This window comes from Ochotona princeps, chromosome 3 (genome assembly GCF_030435755.1).
Source record: "Ochotona princeps isolate mOchPri1 chromosome 3, mOchPri1.hap1, whole genome shotgun sequence".
NCBI lineage: Eukaryota > Metazoa > Chordata > Mammalia > Lagomorpha > Ochotonidae > Ochotona > Ochotona princeps.
In genome coordinates, this window is record NC_080834.1 from 76,944,438 (window position 1) to 76,965,002 (window position 20,565).

General features: G+C 34.4%; 1 protein-coding gene across 2 annotated transcripts in view; it reads left to right on the forward strand.

Moving 5' to 3' along the window:
* The window catches only part of NECTIN3 (nectin cell adhesion molecule 3), a 117,461-nt gene that overhangs the window by 55,557 nt on the left and 41,339 nt on the right, over positions 1-20,565 (forward strand). Inside the window, exons 6-7 of one of the 2 annotated variants that reach the window (XM_058661852.1) lie at positions 13,963-14,101; positions 16,042-16,126. In XM_058661852.1, the coding sequence (XP_058517835.1) occupies positions 13,963-14,101; positions 16,042-16,126 (224 nt within the window). Of the gene's footprint in view, positions 1-1,383; positions 3,147-13,962; positions 14,102-16,041; positions 16,127-20,565 lie in introns of those variants that run through there. The other variant, XM_058661851.1, reaches the window with a different exon arrangement.

Genomic DNA, 20,565 nt, shown 5'->3' on the forward strand with positions numbered 1-20,565 from the left:
TTAATGTTACATAAACTATGACAACTAATATTCAGTACTTCAGAGCATTACCTGGTATATCTTAATTTGAACTCATGGGACATTAGTTATGCTGTGTTTGTTAAGTTTTATACTGTACCTCTAAATTTTTACCACATTCTATACATATGGCATTCCGTGATGAAGCCTGTTTCAGTAAGTATTGTTTTTAGCTTGTAAACATTAGAATAACTTACCCCATGTAGATGTAGTAGTTTTCTAACAATCATTGTTAAAAACTCTTGTCAGTCCCACTCATTTAAAAATTAGAGAAGATTATCATTTGGGTCATTTGTTTTTATCTAAGAAAAAATGGAAGATTTTTGAACTCATCCTTTCTTGAAACTCTAGATTTTTGTGACCTACAGATACTACTTAATTGACAATTAACCAATCTTTAATTTTGACTGTTTATGTTTAGTTGCTTTAATATTAATGGCTATTTACTCTATAATCTAATTTCAGTTCACAGGTTCATTTGCATCTAATATTAAGTATTATTAGAACATTCTCTCTAAAATATTAGATACTGTTTTTGAGACTCAATCCTAAAGTGGTGACATTAAATTTTTCATATATAGTTTAAATTCCTTAATTTACTAAATGTTCTGATATCTTAACCTATACAGCGTTAGATGTAAAATGAACATTTTTTATCAGTCTTTGGTTTATAATTTTAATTTGGTTTACACAGTTTAAACTTATGATTTTGGACTGCTAAATAATGGTCTTTATTACATAATTCATTTCTTAAAATGTCTAGATTTATCTTTATTTAAGGAAAATATTTTTGAGAGAATTATTAAACCAATGGCTTGTACTATGCCCACTTAACAAGAATCTATAGTTTTTCATTCTTTTAAAGATAATCTTATACCATGAAAATAAATCATTATGTAAAAATGTGTATTAAGAAACCGGTTTTAGTCTTTGATTCTTTTTGTTCAGTTGTACTACTGGCTAAGAAACTATACATTTGAATGATTAGATTTAATTTTTTCATATACTAATTCTTAAACCAGCTCTGTATGCAATATGTACTACAATAAGCTTCATTAAGCAAAAAAGATAATCTATTCCGTGATGCAAAAAAAAAAAAAACCCTCTTAAATTTTAATAGAATAATTTAGGATTCAAACCATAGGTTTCACTGTTTACGCTTAATTTATAACTGACTAAATGTCAATTTTGTAATTTTTTAAATATGTAAGTTCCAATACCTAATCTTAATTAAGAATGAAAAACTATTGTTACTGTGAGTATATATTCATTAACTGTGCTATCTTTTCAACTTGCTGCTGAATCAGCTTGCATTGACATTCTTTGCCTTTCTGTGTCTTGTCTTATCTTTACTGTTTCCATTAGATCCTCCTACTACTACCACCCTTCAGCCTACCATTCAGTGGCAACCCTCAACTGCTGACATCGAGGATCTAGCAACAGAACCTAAAAAGTTGCCTTTTCCATTATCAACCTTGGCAACAATTAAGGATGACACAATTGGCACAATCATTGCTAGTGTAGTGGGTGGGGCTCTCTTCATAGTGCTTCTGAGCGTACTGGCTGGAATATTCTGCTATAGGAGAAGACGGACGTTCCGTGGAGACTACTTTGCCAAGAACTACATTCCACCTTCAGATATGCAAAAAGAATCACAAATAGATGTTCTTCAACAAGATGAGCTTGATTCTTATCCAGACAGTGTAAAAAAAGAAAACAAAAATCCAGTGAACAATCTAATACGCAAAGACTATTTAGAAGAGCCTGAAAAGACTCAGTGGAACAATGTAGAAAATCTCAATAGATTTGAAAGACCAATGGATTATTACGAAGATGTAAAAATGGGAATGAAGTTCGTCGGTGATGAACACTATGATGAAAATGAAGATGACTTAGTTTCACATGTAGATGGTTCAGTAATTTCCAGGAGGGAGTGGTATGTTTAGCAACCACTAAATGTGATTTAACTATGTACAATGTTTCATTCATACTTGTTGATCATTTTCAGATTGTTCATACTTTTTCTTGAGGAAGAATAAGCTTTTTCAAGTTGATTTTCAAGCTTACTTTTTATATTCTATTCTGACAAATGAAAATGTAAAAATCTAGATTCAGTGTATCTGAGCTGCTTTACAGTTTTTTTCAATGCTGTACTACTGTCTCAAGATTTAAATTTTAATGCAGAGTACTTTATTAATCTGAGGCACACAGGTAAGAGAAATGTCAACGTTAAATGTAAGACTTTTTGGTACAAAAATTAAAAAAAAGAAAACTACCTTGGCATTGTGTATTAAATGTTTACCCAAAACTATACTCTCAGTAATGTTTGTTAAATATATACCTCTCAAAGTTTATTACCACTAAATCATATTGCACCAAAATTGATTGTAAGGTTAATTCAAGATATGTTTCTAAATATTTTTAGCATACAGCAAACATTCAGTGTGATCACATCTTTTTTTGAAACATTTTCTAAGTTTCTACACAAATGAACTATTTACCTCTGCATTTTAATGAGCCTTGCCGTAATTACTATAGAGTTGCTTTGCAGAGATATTTTGTTGCACTAAAACTGTAGTAGTAAACTCAGTGAATACAGTGTGTGAGAGAGCATAATTAGCTGATAAATATTTTGTCTAAAATATATACAGCAGGAATAAAACACATGCCTTTTAAACATTATTAATGTTAGTTTTTCTTTTCATCTCTGGAAGACAATTATATTGTCTTGTAAACCTGGATTTTGGTACAAAAAGCAATAGCCTTATTTTAATGTTTATGATCCACATATATGAATTGTAATGATAAGAGGTACACAATTCAATACAGTGCAGAGAAGAAATTGAATACAAAGCAGTATCAGTTTTAGAAATGAAATAGTTCAGGCAGAAAGCTATAAAAAGAGTTTTCTACACCATGTTGTTTAGTCATTTAATGTTGATGTTGTTCAAACGGGTAAATGTATAGAAAAAAAATTAGAGTAAACTTTCAAACTTGGAATTTAAGTAGAAAAATATAGAACCGTTCATTAACAATTGTAGATCAATATTGGCAATTCCTCCTCCTTTTCCCTCTAAATGTATGTATGTTTTGAGATTTTTGTTTTCCCAATTAAAACTGGAAACATATCATGAGGAGTTTTTTTGTTTTTTGTTTTTGTTTTATGTTATTTTTGCATAGTTCATTATATTCCCAGAATCATGTATGTTTTAAGAAATGTTATCTAAGTCTCCAAATGTGGATCTTCTTTGTGAGGTAATTAAATTACTTTTGCAGTGGAGTTCTGTAGAATTGTAAAACAACTGTTTTGAAGCCCAAAGAATGCTTTTCTATTGATTCATTTGAATAAAGGTACTGTTTAGGATAAATGCTTTGTCAGGGCAATGAGGTGGGCATAGGTGAATCATAAATAAATTATTTTTTTAATAAAAACCAAAGTAGATATTTATTAATCCTCCTAGCCACCCTCCTTTAAGTCCTCATCAAACCTGTTACAGAAGATAGAATTCTAACATGTTCATAGAGTATTATTTTAAGTGATTTATAAACGTGTTGTTTCCTTATTTTAATTAAAAATATTTTGTGAAAATTCTGTTTCTCTTCCCAAGCATAATATAATACAGTACCAGTTTAAGGAACGCCAATTAAGTAAATAACTCTAATACTTAAAGTCTTGTTTTAATATAGTTAACCGCTTTTATACAAATGCTAAGATTTTAGTTATATCATTGGAAGAATTCTTTCTTAGTAATACACTGTGATTGAAGTGACTTGATTTTTTTATTGAAATATCAGCAATGATAGGGCTGTCAGAATGATAAATTTAGAATTTCTTTCAATGAAAGATACAGATGTGTGACTCTTTCAACTTTATCTTTAGAAGTCATAATTTTAATTACTGTATGAAGCTAAACTGAATAATCTCAATGAAGATTATACATGAATGTCAATATGAGTATAACCTGAAGGAAATTATTCATGTCTTTTAAGAATTGTACTAAAAAACATCTGTTTACTGATTTTTGAACTTCCTTTTCTGTTGTGACCACTGTGTCCTTGTTTTTTTTATTTTTGTGACAGAGGTAAGCAAGAAACCCAAAAGTGAGTATTTAATCTGTGTGTTTAATACAAATAATTTGGCAAATTGGGGGGAAATTTCCAAATTTAAGAATTATGCTATTAGTACTTATGACTTTGGAAGCATTGCACTATTGGCTATTAGAACTTTGTGTATGTTTACTGTATGTATGACTTGCTTGTATACATGAATAGTCATATTAAGTGCCAGTTTATTAAATTAATTTTTTAATACCAGTGATGTGCACAGCTAATGATAAGAATATATGAAAGTCTTACTATACTCTTAGTAAAGATGAAATTATATTTTTGCTATTTTTTGTACATAATTATTTCTTTCATGTTTTCAGCAGTTTCTGCATTTTTGTATTCACTTTGGCATTTTATTTGATACTGCTTAAAATATTTGATTGATATAATGAAGATGAATGTAACTCTTATTTTTCTAGCCACTCTTTATTAAAATACATCAAAACTTCAATAACCTTGGAGTTAACTTTAATAATGATATTTCTTTGCATTTTAAAGATTTGGTATTTTGTCATGTGCCTAATAGATTTTTTTGATTAGTATTAAACCAGCAAGATTTTTCAGTAGTAAGTATTGCATCTCATAGCTATATACAGGGAAGTTTATCAAACAACCAAGACTACATTCTTTGTATTAAGGGAGTGTAGAAAGTTCAATATGTAAGTTTAAAATTGAGAAAAAAAGTTTTTTTGTGGGAAACATATTTTGTTTCTTGCAGATAGTGCTGAAATGAAGATGGACAAGTAAGAAACTAATATATAGAAGTAATCAATATAAAATGTGAGAGAAGGAAAATGATATCTATATTGAATTTTTAAATCTGATAGAACAGATTGAATTATTTCTCCTATTTGTTAATTCAAAATACACTGTTTCTAAAAACTTTTCTCAAAATTTGGCTATTATTGTTGGAGCTTAATTTTAGCTTGTACCTGTGATAATTTTTTTTTTTTTTACCAAATCACTTACTAGGTGTCATTTCCAGTAGTCATGAAAGAAATATTTAAATAAAAATTTAAAAAAAAATGCTTCAGAGATATGTCTATGTGGAACCTATGACTGTATTATCTTCTTTGTTTTCATGGTATTTTCTAAGGTGTGTGATTGTGTGTGTGTGTGTGTGTAACCTATTTTCCTTTATTTAAAAATTTTGATTAAAATATAGTCCATAGGTAACTTTGTAAGGCACAGAGAAATGTTTCAACTGATATGTACAGTGTGAACTGAACAAGTGACCTGCACCATCCGTCTGCCCTGCCTTTCCTGCATGTTTAGTGCTTGCCAGCTCCTTTCTTCCAGGGGTGTGTGTGTGTGTGTGTGTGTGTGTACAGTAAAAACACATTTTGATGCTTGATGTCACCACAATGTGCTTTGTATAACTGAAGCCTTTTACTTTTCTCTGACAAAGTTTTTGGTATCCTTTATTCAGTCTCTGCCTCTTCCATCATTCCTTCCATTTTCTGCGTATCAGTTTTCTGATTTCAAATTGACTTCTTTTTAAATATCTTTTTTTTTTAAAGATTTATTTGTTTATTTGAAATTCAAAGTTAGAGACAGAGATGGTGGGGGAGGGGCAGACAGAGATAATGAAAGAGATCCACTCTCCTGATGACCACAGAGGCCAGCAGGGCTGGGCCAGGATGAAGTGTAAGAGCTGCTTTTTCACATGAGTAGCAGGAGTTAACTATCCTTGACTGCGTTTCCCAAGCCTTTATGACTGAGGTCACTTGGAAATAGAGCAGCTGTGACACAAACCTGTTGTCCATGGGGATGTCCGTTTCATAGTTACTGGTTTAACCCTGCTATGCCACTATACTGGCCCTTGAAATTGACCTTTCTTTTAACTTTCACAACATGAACACACAGTATTTGCTTCTCTTTAGCTGGCTCGTTTCACTTAATGGACTCCAGTCCTATCTATTTTGCTCCAGACATCAGGATTTTATTGTTTTTGATGATTGAATAATATTGCTGTGTGTGTGTGTGTGTGTGCATGTGTGCTACACCACATTTAGTGATCAAATTGCAGAATTGGAGTCTGTTTCCTAAATAAGACTAATACAATGGTAAGCATACTAGTTAACAGGAAGCATATAGATTGGATATTGGTCACTAACCTTTGATTTTTAAAATTATGTTTAAAATTTTTATGTCCTAAAATTTTATGTTACTGTGAAGAATGGATGCAGTGTTTATGGATGAGATTCTAATATATTAATCATGTAATTCTTAAATAAACATTACATATTCATATTTTATATTTATAAATAACATTTGATAATGTGTGAAAAAATTTAATCAGTACTGGACTTTATATAGTTTTTTTCCCCTAATCCCTAAAAGGTACAATATACCTTACATCGTGGTAGTTAATATGACTAATCTGACAATGATTTTAAGTATATGGGAAGATGTTCTAAGGATACTGCAACATTTTAGAAAAGAGAGTTGAGTATTCCTTGTTGGTACCAAGAAATGTCCGTTGGTATTCACTTTGAAGCGAACAACATATTTCATAAGATATTAATGTTGACCTTCAGTGATATTTAATTATTGCTTGTGAGTTGTTATGTTCAGATATGCCTTTTATTTTGATTGATTGGTTATCATCTTCACTACCTTTAATATTTGTGATGCTCAAAATTGTATCTCTAAACTTCACATTAGAAAAAGCCATGTCTTGTTTGTGAATAACATACAGCTTGGAATCGTGGTTCTTCTTTGGAATAGTGCACGTGATACGGCAAGATTTATGTTTTAATAGTCTGTGTTTCCCATCTTTGACTAAATTGTGATTGGTTTTTGTCCAGAGCTTGAAATTTAGCTTTGTTTTTGAGAAGATTCAGTTGTTTGTGTTCTTAGCATCTTTTTTGAACCTTAGTGACTTATATTCATTTCACTTGAGAAAGTTGCATTATGGTTCAATAGGAAGATAAGACATTTTATTTACCCTTCTGTTAGTTAACATATGTACCATGTTGCCTTTATTAATAGGTTCTGACTGGGTGCTACTGATTAAAATAGGCTGAGAAGTGAGATACAGAATGAAAAATTAAGAATGCAAATGATCCTCAAAACTTAATAATTGGAGGACTCCTTCATGCAGATTTAATATTTCTGTATGGATGTGATACCTCCTAATTGGAATCTGTTATGAGAAGTATCTTAGAGAAATCCAGTTATGAAGAGACACTGTTATGTAAAAGCTAGGGATAGCTGGAGATAAAAGCTTTGAACACTTCTCTGCATTTTTAAAGCTTATTTTATGGCAAGTCACACAAAAATCAAATACAAACCTCAGCTTCAGTTACTCTTATTTCTTGATCAGCATTGTGTCACTTACATCCATACTCACATAAGCTCTCTTACAATTATTTTCATCGTTAAGTATAAATCAGTATGAATCGGTATGAAACTCTGAAAGATGAGAACTATTTAAATATGACATTGTTGTTCCTGAAATGAATAATTCATAAATCATGAATATCATGTATTATAAAGCACCCAATTTTCTAGTCATTTTTTAAAAATTTACTCAGAATCTGGATATGATCCATTTTGCTAGAAATGTCGTTGATTCTATGCCATCACCTGCCCTTCTCTTATTTTTGCTTGGCAGTTTGTGGACAAAACTATGTTTTCTTATAGTTTTAGTTTGCATTGTGCTGGTTTCACCCCAAGTGAATCACCCTGTATTTTCTGTAAACTGGCAGTGAGGTGTAGAATTTTGGTTAGGTTCAGTGATAATTTTGAGGACATGATTACTTCATAAACAAAGGTGTGATCTTCCATCAGAAGGCACATATACTGGCTTTCATGAAACTTGGATTTCAATAGCCATTTGATGCTCAAGGTCTGGATTTACTAACAGCTAACTTGTTCAGTATCTTTACATATTGTTATTTTGGGTTTCCAGGGAGCACCGTGTACTTTGATGTCTAATTATGACTGTTGTGCCTTGTATCTGAAAGTAACTTTCCTTTTTATGCTTAACTCAAGTGGTTTATAAAGCTTTCTTTAAAATCATTAATGATTTCCCCCATAATCTTTTCTAGCAATTGACATGTACCAAAACTTCACATTTTTTCCTGATTTTTACCCATCTTTTCCAGACTAAGTTCTTTGGAGTGCCAACTAAAAATTAGTACGTATACAAAATATATGTGTGTTACAGAAGCAGTGGGCTAGTAGATGATAAAATCTTAATGGAAATTTTTAACTGAGGATAGTTTTAAGATGTTTCTGCATTTTCTTAATAAAACTGTATGATTGTGGATCATTTAAAAAATGACCATTTTCACTCATTTTTTTCAAAACCTTGACAGCATCACTTCTGTTTAATGCCTTTTGATTCATTGTTTGAAGGGTTGTATTACATGTTCTGTTTATGTTGGTAGTTGATTTTTAAGTGTGCTAGCTAAAATGCTACCTCTTGAACACAAGTGGAATCAAGTAGAAACTGCACCCTGTTAGGGACGTGATCAGGCTTCATCTCACTGTTTTTGGAGTTTGTCTTTATGTCCAGATTTTTGTCTTGTAATCAGAGTAATCTTAACCCTCACATTAGCTAGTTGACACAGAATAGGTTGTGAAGATTTCTGTAAGTAAATGTGTTTTAGTCCACTGCCTTGTATACTTGAACTTCTTCGTGTGACTCATGTTACTGGATTGCTTTAGTTTTTGTTATGTAGCTGGTAAAATTCATATTTGAGGTATGGAATATTCATATTGCTGTTTTCTTATGTTACTTGTATTTTCATTATTAGTGCTATCTTTATTTTACCAGACGGGTTTCTGCCACAGTGACAGTTACAAAAAAATATGTAATAATACATAGCAAAATCAGATGGGTTGGCTGCCTTGGACCATGTGTTAGGTATTCACCTGTTGTATTAGAAACCCATGCCATTCCTCCTTTGCATTGTAATTGTTGCCTACATTTTTATATTACTTCATTGAGCTGAGCTCTTACGTGTCACAAGATTTTCATTATGTTAAGAAGAAATAACCAACGTGGGTGTAGCAGTCTGCCCAATTTAGTTCTGCAACCCATTCCATTTTTGCCATGTGATACTATAGATGTCCATCGTGCTCTGTCTAGTTAGAATAAGTGGAACCATCAGTGCTAGCCTGAGTGGGAAGTTTTTTTAAACATTGTATTAAAATGCCCTTTAAAAAGATAAGTAGTAATATGTTCTGGTTCATGGGATTACTGTATTCATGAATTCTCTCATCCCATTTTCTCACTTTAAGGAGAATATTAGTATGTACAGTTCTTCCATTTTTAAAAATTAACACAATATTTGGCACATAACTGAGTACTTGGGAATTTGTTGAATGAGAAATTGAAAAGAATGATTGACCAAAATAGAGCACTTTAATTTAAAACAAAACTCAGAGATAAATATCTGGGTAGTTATAAAGGCTCACATGTCATAATGAAAAAAGTGCAGTTAAGTAATAAAGAGTGAGATAAATGGTAATACAGTGACACAAAGTATAGGAGCAATAAAATGAAGTTAGACTTGTGGGCCATCACATTAACCTTTTAGCCATATAATGTCATCACTGAAGCTTTTTCAAATGTGTCATGTGCATGTTCAGTTATGTATATATGCTTGAAGAAGCCATCACTTTTTAAGAATTTTTTTCAACTTTTTAAAAAGATTTATTTATTTATTTATTTTTAGTTTTCATTACAAAGTCAGATATACAGAGAGGAGGAGAGACAGAGAGGAAGATCTTCCGACCGATGATTCACTCTCCAAGTGGGCACAATGGACAGTGCTGTGCCAATCCATAGCCTGGAACCAGGATCTCTTCCAGGTCTCCCACGTGGATACAGGATCCCAAAGCTGTGGGCTGTTCTGGACTGCTTTCCCAGGCCACAAGCAGGGAGATGGATGGGAAGTGGAGCTGCCGGGGTTAGAACCAGCACCCATATGGGATCCCGGCACGTTCAAGGCGAGGACTTTATCCATTAGGCCACGCCGCCGGGCCTGAACCCATCACTTTTTAATGCTGATTTGTGTCAGTATAAAACTTGTGCATGGTTAATGTGGGCTGCAATAGCTGCTGTGAAAACAGCATGGTTCCATTTTAGAGAGATATGCACGAAATTTTTAATCATAAATATTTCAGTGCTGTTGCTGTTTTTGTTTTTGCCACTTTTAAACATGTCAAATTCAGTAGAACATTTTCTTAGGTGATGGTAATGTTGCTTGATACCGGTCATGCAGTGAACAAGATCAGCATTTAAAAGTGTGAAGTTTTATTTTTGTGTTTTCTTGATTTTTTTTCTGTTGTAATGGTTTTGATGGAATACAGTGTAAGTGGTGTATGTGTCAATGTGTACACTTTATTCGACCTAAATTCTTAATTTTCATCTAAATACTTTGCTATAAATGCAAAAGATTTCACCTTTGTATTTCATACATCTATTAACTTTTAATATTCTTGAAATACCAATATCTTTAACTATATTACATCTTTATTTTTCTTTATTAGCATAGGAATGAGAAAAGGAAATATGAAATGTAGCTCATATTTGACAATTAATTTCCCATTTACAGTATATTTTGTAGTAGGTAAGTGGTTGCATGCCTCATTTGTCTTCTAATTGCTCATTTCAGCACTTATCTGCCTATTCTGATACTGTGAAGAGGTATGCACAAAAAAGAGGATACATATGAATAAAGAATAAATGGAACTAGGTGAAATACAATGCCCAAATTATGATAACAGGATGTGCTGTGAATACAGACCCCCTATTGGTAACAACCTAGAGCTAGAAATTGTAAGGATGATATAACAATTAGATAAAAAATTTGTAGTGGAAGTATTTTTAAAAGTGTCTTTTTAAAAAATTATTTGTTTGTTTCTTTGTTTACTTCATTGAAAAGGCGGATATACAGAGAGGAGGAGAGACAGATAGGAAGATCTTCCCTCTGATGGTTCACTGCCCAAGTGAGCGCAATGACGAGCTAAGCCAATCTGAAGCCAGGAGCCAGGAGCTCTTCCGGGTCTCCCACGCGGGTGCAGGGTCCCAAAGCTTTGGGCCGTCCTGGAATGCTTTCCCAGGCCATAAGCAGGGACCTAGATGGGGAGCGGAGCCGCCAGGATGAGAACTGGCGCCCATATGGGATCCTGGCACATGCAAGGGGAGGACTTTAACCACTACTCTATCACGCCGGGCCCAAAAGTGGTGTCCTTTTAAGATGTGACTTGTTTATATTAAAAACAGCAATAGTATTGTCTTAATATCTAAAAATTAGCAACTGTTTAGAGTATGTTTTCGTATTAAAGCACTGCTAATTTCAGATTATTGCTAAGAATAAGTAAAAAGCTTCCTCAATAGAGATGACAGATTTGGTTAATTTATAATGCCCTGTTGATTAAAAGTCTTATTTTAGGCTAATTTTGTAAGTCTTAATATTGCTACTATTAATACTGTCATTATCATAAAATAAGGAGGACAAATTTCAATTCTGTAGATTTGGACAACAATGATAGGACTTCTTTACCCTTATCATCAGAAAAGTATACGTTAAATAGAGGCCTTTACAATAGCCCAGAGTAAATGTTTGTAAAAAATGGGTTGTATTATTTGTGCCACTAGTGCTTTGTATAACCTTGGTCAAAGCATATTTTATAGGTTTAATTTAGCCTGTTTATTAACAACTCAAGAGAGTCACCTTTGTAATCATGCCCTGTGACCAAAGCTAAATTTATTATATGAAAAATTATGATGTAGATCAGATTATTTCTAAGTATTTTCACACCTGTTTTTCACGTAAGTGCAAAGTTATGCTGAACAGCACTAGGTTTCTAATCTGTTTCTCATCTAGCTTATATTCAATTAAATGTAACAGCAAAAACAGATAAAGCTCTGTTAGCAAAGGAGGGTAACAGGTGAATTACATGAGTTGGATTTAATGTATCAGAATAATTGTGTAGTATTTTTGCTATTGGCAAATCAAATTGCAATCAGGATAACTGAAATAGATGACTTTGACTTGTACATGTTAGTGTAAGGATTTTAAACTAGAATGAGGCTCAGTAACCCACTAAAAATATACTGAGGATTGTTAATACATTTTAATTGAAAAGGCAGATTTATAGAGAGAAGAAAGGACAGAAAGATTTGTCTTTGATCTGCTGGTTCACTCCCCAAACCACAATGGCTGGAATTGAGCCAGTCTGAAGCCAGTAGCCAGTAGCTCCTTCTGGATTTCACATGTGGATACAGGCTCTCAAGGATTTGGGCCATTCTCTCTCCCAGGCCATTAGCAGGGAGCTGGATGTAAGGGAGCAGCCAGAACCTGGAGTGGCATCCATCTGGGATTTCAGTGCCTTTCAAGGAGAGGATTAGCCGATTGAGCCATAGTGTTGGGCCAAGTAGGTTAAAGAAATTTTAATGCTTATGGTAAAAATAAGACATTCCTTTTAGCAATGTGAAGTACCACGTGACTCATTTTTAAAAATGACAGTTGGAAAATACTTAAGAATGTTTTCATAAGAGTACTGTAATGGTAAGTAGGTAAAATAGATTTCAAACTTGATTGTACTTTTTAACTGCTATATCTGAATACTAAAATAATTATGTTTATTCATAGTTTAATATTTGTCAGTGTTAATTTAAGTGAAAACTGAATTCTTCCCTACTGAACAGAGAAGTCTTTGTAAGATGTAAAACAAAATTTTTAAGGGGTGTAAGTGTGGAAGTTTATGTATCCTTGTATACTCTATCCCGTTCTAACTATTTCACGGAGTTCTTCGCTAACCATTCATTTTATGAACTTTGGGAGATTATTTAACTTAAGAGCTGTAAAATTTTCATTTGCTGAGTGTTGTTCAGTAACTTATTTTTAATCAGAATCGTACATGTGAAGTAGCTTGACATGTTATGAATTACCCCATAAAACTTAGCTATTGGATTTAATATGTCTGATGCTGCCAAAATAATACACAGAGATTGATGTTTTGTCATATCCTTTAATAATTGTATTTGCAAATACATAGTTAAATAATTTTAATCGATTCCTCTTTTTTCAGGGGGTTAATGAAGTAAAATAACTTTCACAATTGTGTAAAATACTGTTTACATATTTTTAGCACTTTATAAAATTGTGATATGGTCTTGGAAGGGAAATTGATATTCTGAAGTGATGTAGTGTGCCTGTAAGCCAGGAGATAGAAATGAATTTCCGTTTAATCTTAAAATAGATGTTTTAAATTTGCTTTGTATTAAGTGTATATAAATTGGAGAAATTTTGTGTGATGATTACTATTTTAGTAATTTTAATCCTGTTTTTAAGATGTTCTGTTTTAAAATATTAAAAATTTATAGTATTCTGTGTCACTTCTGTGCTATATAATGTGGAATATATTTGATGGCTGTTTGATTTTCTTTGAAGGTTTTTTATTTAATTTTTTTAATTTAATAGAATAAAAATGGTAAGTGTATCAGACTGCTCATGAAGAGCACTGATGTTTTTGTCACCTTTAGAGTTAAGATCCTAAAGTTCTGTTTTCACTTTTAGTGTTTTCTGCTCTACACATTCTCTGACTATAGAGAATAGATTTGTTTGTTGATGTCTAATGAGGAATATTCTTTTTATTATTTGAAAGACACAAAGATGGGGTCCTGTGGTGGAAGGAGGAAGGGTAGTAGCATAACGGTACTAGAAGTAATGAGTACAATTTGGGCTCCTGTTGGATGGTTGTTGGACAAAATAACCCAGACAACTGGGCTTTGCACACTGTAGAAAATAAGACATGTGATTTCCCAAACTCTTTAAAAGTTGTTTGAGAAGACTACTTTTTGTTACTTTACAGATGTTCCACTTAAGCAGACCTCTTCCATAGCAGTTGCTGGAGCCATAATTGGAGCTGTCCTTGCCCTTTTCATCATCGCTGTCTTTATGACTGTCCTGCTAACTCCAAGGAAAAAGAGACCATCCTATCTTGACAAAGTGTAGGTAACTGTTTTATCTCTGTTCAACTATATATATATATATACTATCCATCCATTTTATATGTGCCATTGCAGCTATACATACATAGCTTCCAAAGGATGGAAATGAAGATTGTACTAGACCTTTGTTAGATGGCTGTCGTTTGGTCCAGTGTCTCAGACTATATCTCGATATGTGAACACTACCAGGGTCTGGTAGAGACAAATTATACTGAACACACTTTATACAACAGTATGTTAGACATAGCTTTGTTGCTTCATAATTGAAGTTGACTCATATTATTTCTACTTACCTAACATGATTTTGATGAGAGAACAAGAAGTTTTTTTCTTATTGGAAAGGCAGATGTTATGGAGCAAAGGAAAGAGAGGAGAGAGAGATCTTCTGTCTGCTAGTTCACTTTCCAAATGGCCTCAGCAGCCAGAGCTGTACTAATCTAAAGCCAGGAACCAGGAGTCTTCTCCAGTTTTCCCATGTGGTTGCAGGGTCTTAAGGCTTAGGGCCAATCTGTACTACTTTCCCAGGCCAAAAACAAGGAGCTGGATGGGAAGTGGAGCAGCCGGGATTAGAACTGGATTTTGAAACTTGCAGGGGGGAGAATTAGCTAATGAGCTAATGTTTTATGAACTGAAATTCTATATAAATGGTATCATTTTTGTGTGCAGTTGCTAGTGTTTAATTGATATTAAAGTGACAAGTTTAACTTACAGAGTGTATGTCTTTTGTACCTGAGAGTGCTTTGTAGATATCTCTGCTCTCTGTTGTGACAAGATTACATCACTAATCTTTGTGGGTTTAAGACATGGCAGAACCAGTTTCAGCTCTGTCATGATAAAGTTAATAATATGACAATGAACAAGCCCTTTCATAAGCCAGTTTTCTTACCCAGATGCCTATACCTTTGAGAGGTATAAATTTGCTGTGTTTTTCATTAGATAAAAAGAACCAGTTATTTTCTACAACGTGCAACCAAGTGCTCTTTCACAGTAATTCCTGTGAGATGAGTTTTTCGAGTTAAAAGTATATCTTTAGCAGCATTTTAGTTCCCAGATTTTCTTAACCATTTCTATTGTTTTAAATGTATAATTTACTAGTAGGATAATAAATTCATGTAACAATTTTATTTATTTGAATTCTATGTCATTTTACTTTATGCTCACTGAAATTTTGTTAAATCAGTATTTATTTATCATCTAGAATTTTTACTTTATCTTTTAGTAAAAACAACCTTTTGATTTACTAATTACATGCTGAAAAGGTTGTAATTTTCAAAAGAATGAGTGTATATATATATTTTCTAAATTGCATAGATCTATAATATGCAAGTTTTGTAACCATTTAAAATCTGTGAAAATGCTGATATTTTTATTTATATTAGGTTACTTTGGACAGAATAAGTGTCTTTCCTGAGAATATAATGTTCCCTTTGTTTCAGGTGGCAAGATTTATACCTGTAAATTGTAAATCTTAGGTTGTGTGGTGACTATTCTAGGCGATGATGGCTTTTAAAGATTAATTCAAATACAGAATAAACTTTTTAAGATTTAAGATACTCTCTTAAAACATTTTAGTGCTACATTGCAGGGAAGTGTAATGACACAAATATTTGACTGTCTTTAAAATGCTGGTAGGAATAGTTAAATGTGACAATATACTTAATAGGTCATGTTCCAAATTGCTTGCTTAATCATAGTTTTTACAAATGCTTTCTGTGTGAATTGCTACTTTAACCCTCAATTTTATCCTAAATTTTGGGAGATTTAAAATCAATGTTTGCTTTTTTACTGTGTTTAATAGGTAAAAGGAAATATAAGAACTAGTATAACGTAGACTAGTATATAGTTACATATTTATATAGTATGTGAAAAATATCCTCAAAGCTTATGAGAAATGTGACATTTTTATGTGATAACCACAGTACCCAACCTTTTGAATGCAGGATTGACCTTCCACCCACACATAACCCACCTCCTCTGTATGAAGAACGATCGCCCCCCTTGCCTCAGAAAACCTTTCTATGTCAGGTATGTGTGCTTGAATACACTTAATTTAAAATACAGTAAAGGCAATTCTTAGCCATTTATGATTTTTCTCAAAATGTCTAGTTATTATGTGTTAATTATTGCAAAGTACATTCAGTTCTTAACATGCTCAATAATTTTGCTGAAATATTTTGAGAATCAAATCTTATCTACAGATAATAAATTTTAAGGAGTATAGATAACAGGGATCACTATTATATTAGGCTTTTTACCAAAAGCTTGTGATTGATGACATATTAGTTCAGTTTGACATACAGATTCATTAAAATATGCATTTTAGATAAAATGAGAATTAGAAAAATTGAATGTCTTTGGAGGAATATAGTGAAGTAGTTCTCCTTAGAGTACTATACTTAATTTAAGTTTCTTTTTCTTATTCTTTGAAATGCAGAGAGTAGGGAAGAGTAGGAGGGAGAGAAGACACAAACTTGGGTTTTATTCACTCAGATGTCTGTAACGTGGAGAGTTGGGCCAGGCCAAAGCTCACGGCTGAGTCCCTCACAGAAGTGGGTGGCAGGGACCCAAATACTTATGTTTTCACCTGCTACTTCGTAGGGAGTGCGTTAGCAGAAAGCTGGATTTGGCATCAGAGTTGGGCCTTGCAGACATTCGAAGCAGCATCTGATTTGACATTGCCAACATCTATCTGTATTTTATTTTTGTTTTAGCATACTGAAGATCCAGATTCTAGCATGCCTTTGTTTAGCAATGGATAGTTTATGTTATGCTTTAAAATCCTGAATAACATTGGACTTCATATTGTGGTAATTTGTAAAATGTGTCTTCAGATGAGTTTACTGTAAGTCATATGAAAATGTTGGTTCAGGGATTATATCTTGTGTGATATACCTGGATTAATGTATTGTGTACTTGGGAACATTCAGACCTTTAGAATATTTGAACTCTTATTCTCAGGTTTAGTTTTTTAGTTTTTCTTTTTGCCATATTCTTTTTTACATATAAAATAAAGTGGTTCTTTAGCATTATCCAGACTGTACCCTGGGAGATAGTCTTTAGAGGTTTTCCCTTAAAACATATTTATCTTTACTTTGAACAAGGCAGATTATTGTCAGCAATTAATTTAACTTTGTGGGAAAATTCTACTGCACTGTTTCTATTGAGAGGTCAGCTGCTGTTCCTTAACCAGCTGCGCATGCGATAGTGCACTGCACAAGCATGGGGCGGGAGGCGCTTTCCCTCGTGTGCACACCCACTGTCAGTGGACACCAGGTTTGTTATTAATTTCAATTAGGTGTCTTGAGGGTGAAGAGGTGTCATCTTTTTAAAAAACTCCTGTTCTTTAAACAACATCACTTTAAGAAAAAAATCAAGATGACAAGTAGTGTGAAACGTTTACAAAATACCTAACTATACATTTTCCAAAGCTAGTAATTGGCCAGAGGAATTCTAGATTGTGTTTGGTGGGAGGTAGTGTTTTGTTTTGAAATTGTTAGTAATTTGTTTTAAGACAACTTTAATTGCATATAATGTTATTTTTTTAATTAAATGAAATCCATTCATTTTATAACTTGTTACTTATGAAATATTTACCAATGCATCTTAATTGGAAAGAGGGTTTGGATTTAGGACATGTGACCTGGGTTTTGTTAAGAAAATATGATTGTATAGGCACTGCTTAAATAAATGCAAAAGGCATGAATGTGTGTAGAAATGAAGTTAAACTGGGTGTCAGATCCATGAGCACTGGAGGTAGGGTTCTGCCGGGGCCCAAGTCACCTGGCCCGGGTCCCTGGGCTTGGCCTGCCTCTTGGTCGGTGCTTGATCCTTTAGCCCGGGGGTGGGGGTGGTCTGGCGGAGCCTTGGTCACTTGACCTTGGTCCTTGGGCCCACTGCATAGTGAGTGCTGGGTAAACCCCAGGAGCAGAGGTCTTACAGGGTCCTAGGACCAACCTGTATAGTGGGTGTAGGATCCATGAACTCTAGGGACAGGGAATCTGGTCGGGCATGGGTCGCCTGGCCCACCTGTGAGAACTGGTCCTTCTCAGTGTAAAGGATGAAATGTTGGACGGCACGCCTTGGTGTACATAGAGGATATGGTAGCCCTTTGGGGCCTACAGAAGACATATGGTACCACAACGGAGAATGGAGACCAGAACATGTGGACAAATAACCCCAGCTAAACAATGACAGCAAATATCTGGACAAATGGATTGGAAATGTTTCCTTGTTCATAGATTGACAAGATTGGCCGCATTTCAGAACTGTTTTATCCACCTGGGTAGAACCCTCGGACTGTGTACCACATTGGGACCCTGAGTCGATATCAGGTGGCTGCTCCCCATCCCTGATAATGGGGTGGTTGGGAGGCTGGACATGGCTTCTCTCCTTGTCTCTCCCCTCTTCCCAGAAGTGGGAAGAAGAAATAGAAACTTTGGAAACTGTGATTACACCCACTTTTCCCTAACCCTGTATCCTTTGCATCCTATTCAACTATGTAAACATTAAAAGAAAAAAAATGAAGTTACATGGAAGAGCAATGGGAATTGTTTGATTACAGAAAACCTATAATGAACAGTGAACAACGGACTTGGGGAGTCAGAACCGATTATATGGTACCATGAGGTTTTCCTCTGTTGTAAAATTAAGCAATCAAAAGTATGATTTTCTATTTTTCTCTTAAATTTTATCAATGTCTTTCTCAGTTAACTCAGAAGGTTGATAAAGGGTTTTGCTCCTTTGCAGTAATATTCATTGTGCCTCTGTCTCTTCTTTTCCTTTTGGTCTCTGTACTTCTGGTTATGAGATTCTTCTCCTTGGGGCAGGTTTCTAAGCTGTGTCACCTATCGCTTTTTTATTTATTGCAGTTGGTACACAGCTCTTTGTTTCACCATCTCCAGCAAGTTCCAGATCTGGGTTCTTATGTTAGACTTCCACCATGGCCCCAGCTCCTGGCTCACCACTCTCCACCTCCAGTGATACTGTACTGAGGCTGCACCATTGTCTACAACCTTTCTCCCACTTCTGGTTGAAATAGGTCCCAGGATTAGGGAGACATAGGGTATCCTGTATAGCTAGGTTGTTGGTGGTGTTGATCTTGCTATAACCTGTTGGCCATTAGGTCTGAGGGCCACATGTACCTATTTTGACCTGTGCGAAGCCATAGTTGGTATTATGTTCCTGTGGGACCAGTGCAATGTAGTGAGCTCAGTGAGTTCTCACCGATCACAGTGTGTTCGCAGCTCACTGTTGTCCCCTGCAGTCTTAACTTCTTTGCCATACTGTAAGAAATGGCGCCTGACATGCCACTACTAGAGTTCTTGATCTGCTGGCCATCAGGTCTGAGGGCTACCTGAACTGTCTTGGGTGGAACCTGTAGAGTGCCACGTTGATGCAGTTCACTGAGCCAGAAATGAGTTCACTCCCAGCTCTGTGCATGTGCATTCCTGCCCCATAGCCCTTGCCTCCTAAAATGAAATGGTGCCTAATTCAGTTCTAGCAGGCGGGCTGGGCTGTGAAATCCACCCTGTTGCCATGCCGCCTGTCTGGGACCTGCCACTCTGCTCCTGGAAAAATCAAACAGACCAGGAGGATGGGCAGTTCTTTGGGTTCACCTCCTGAGCTCCTGGTAAATATCCCTTCCCACCTGGTTGCTGGTGTAGTTCCTGCTGCTGGTTGAGTCCGGATCGCTGTTCACTGAATGCTGCTGGGATATCAGTCACTGCAACACCACATCATTGTTTTCGCTGCTTTCCTGTGTCTGTCAGGCTCCAGGTACCCCTCTGCTGTTGTTCTGTCCTCTCCTATTTCCTGGAATGTGTCTTTTCTGCTTCACACTGGCTAGTATTTCTCTGTTTAAACGTATTCTTACCCTATTCCATCTTGATTCTTCCCAAATGTCAGATATTATATGTCAATATATTTGAATCAGTTTATCTGACATCTAGATTAGGACAGAGTCTGTGGAAATGTTCTACACTATTAATGATTATCTTTGTACAGTTAATATGATTTTTACATGATATTTTTGTGCTTGTTTCTGGGTAATGACCCCCTCCCTACACAGGTACAACACACACACACCCCTACCTCTCCAGTTGTTGGCCTTCCAACATAGGAAATTGGTCGAATTGTTCATGTACAAACAGTTCTAGAAAAATTATGTGATGAATAAGCTCTTGTAACTGCTGAGATAAACATAAAAAACATAAATATTTTTGATTATGCATGTATGTAACTGAAACTACCAAAACAACCTGGGAAAGGAGGGACTAATGTATATGACGAGTGCCATAACAGTGTATTTTCTTATGGTCATGATTCATTCATGTTATGCTTTTACATGGCTGTATTTCATACTGCGTTTTGTCTGTATATTTACTTATCAGATGCACACTCACTTAGCTTGCAGTTTTGGACTATTATAAGCAAAGCTGTTAAGAACATTTACATGCAAATCTTGT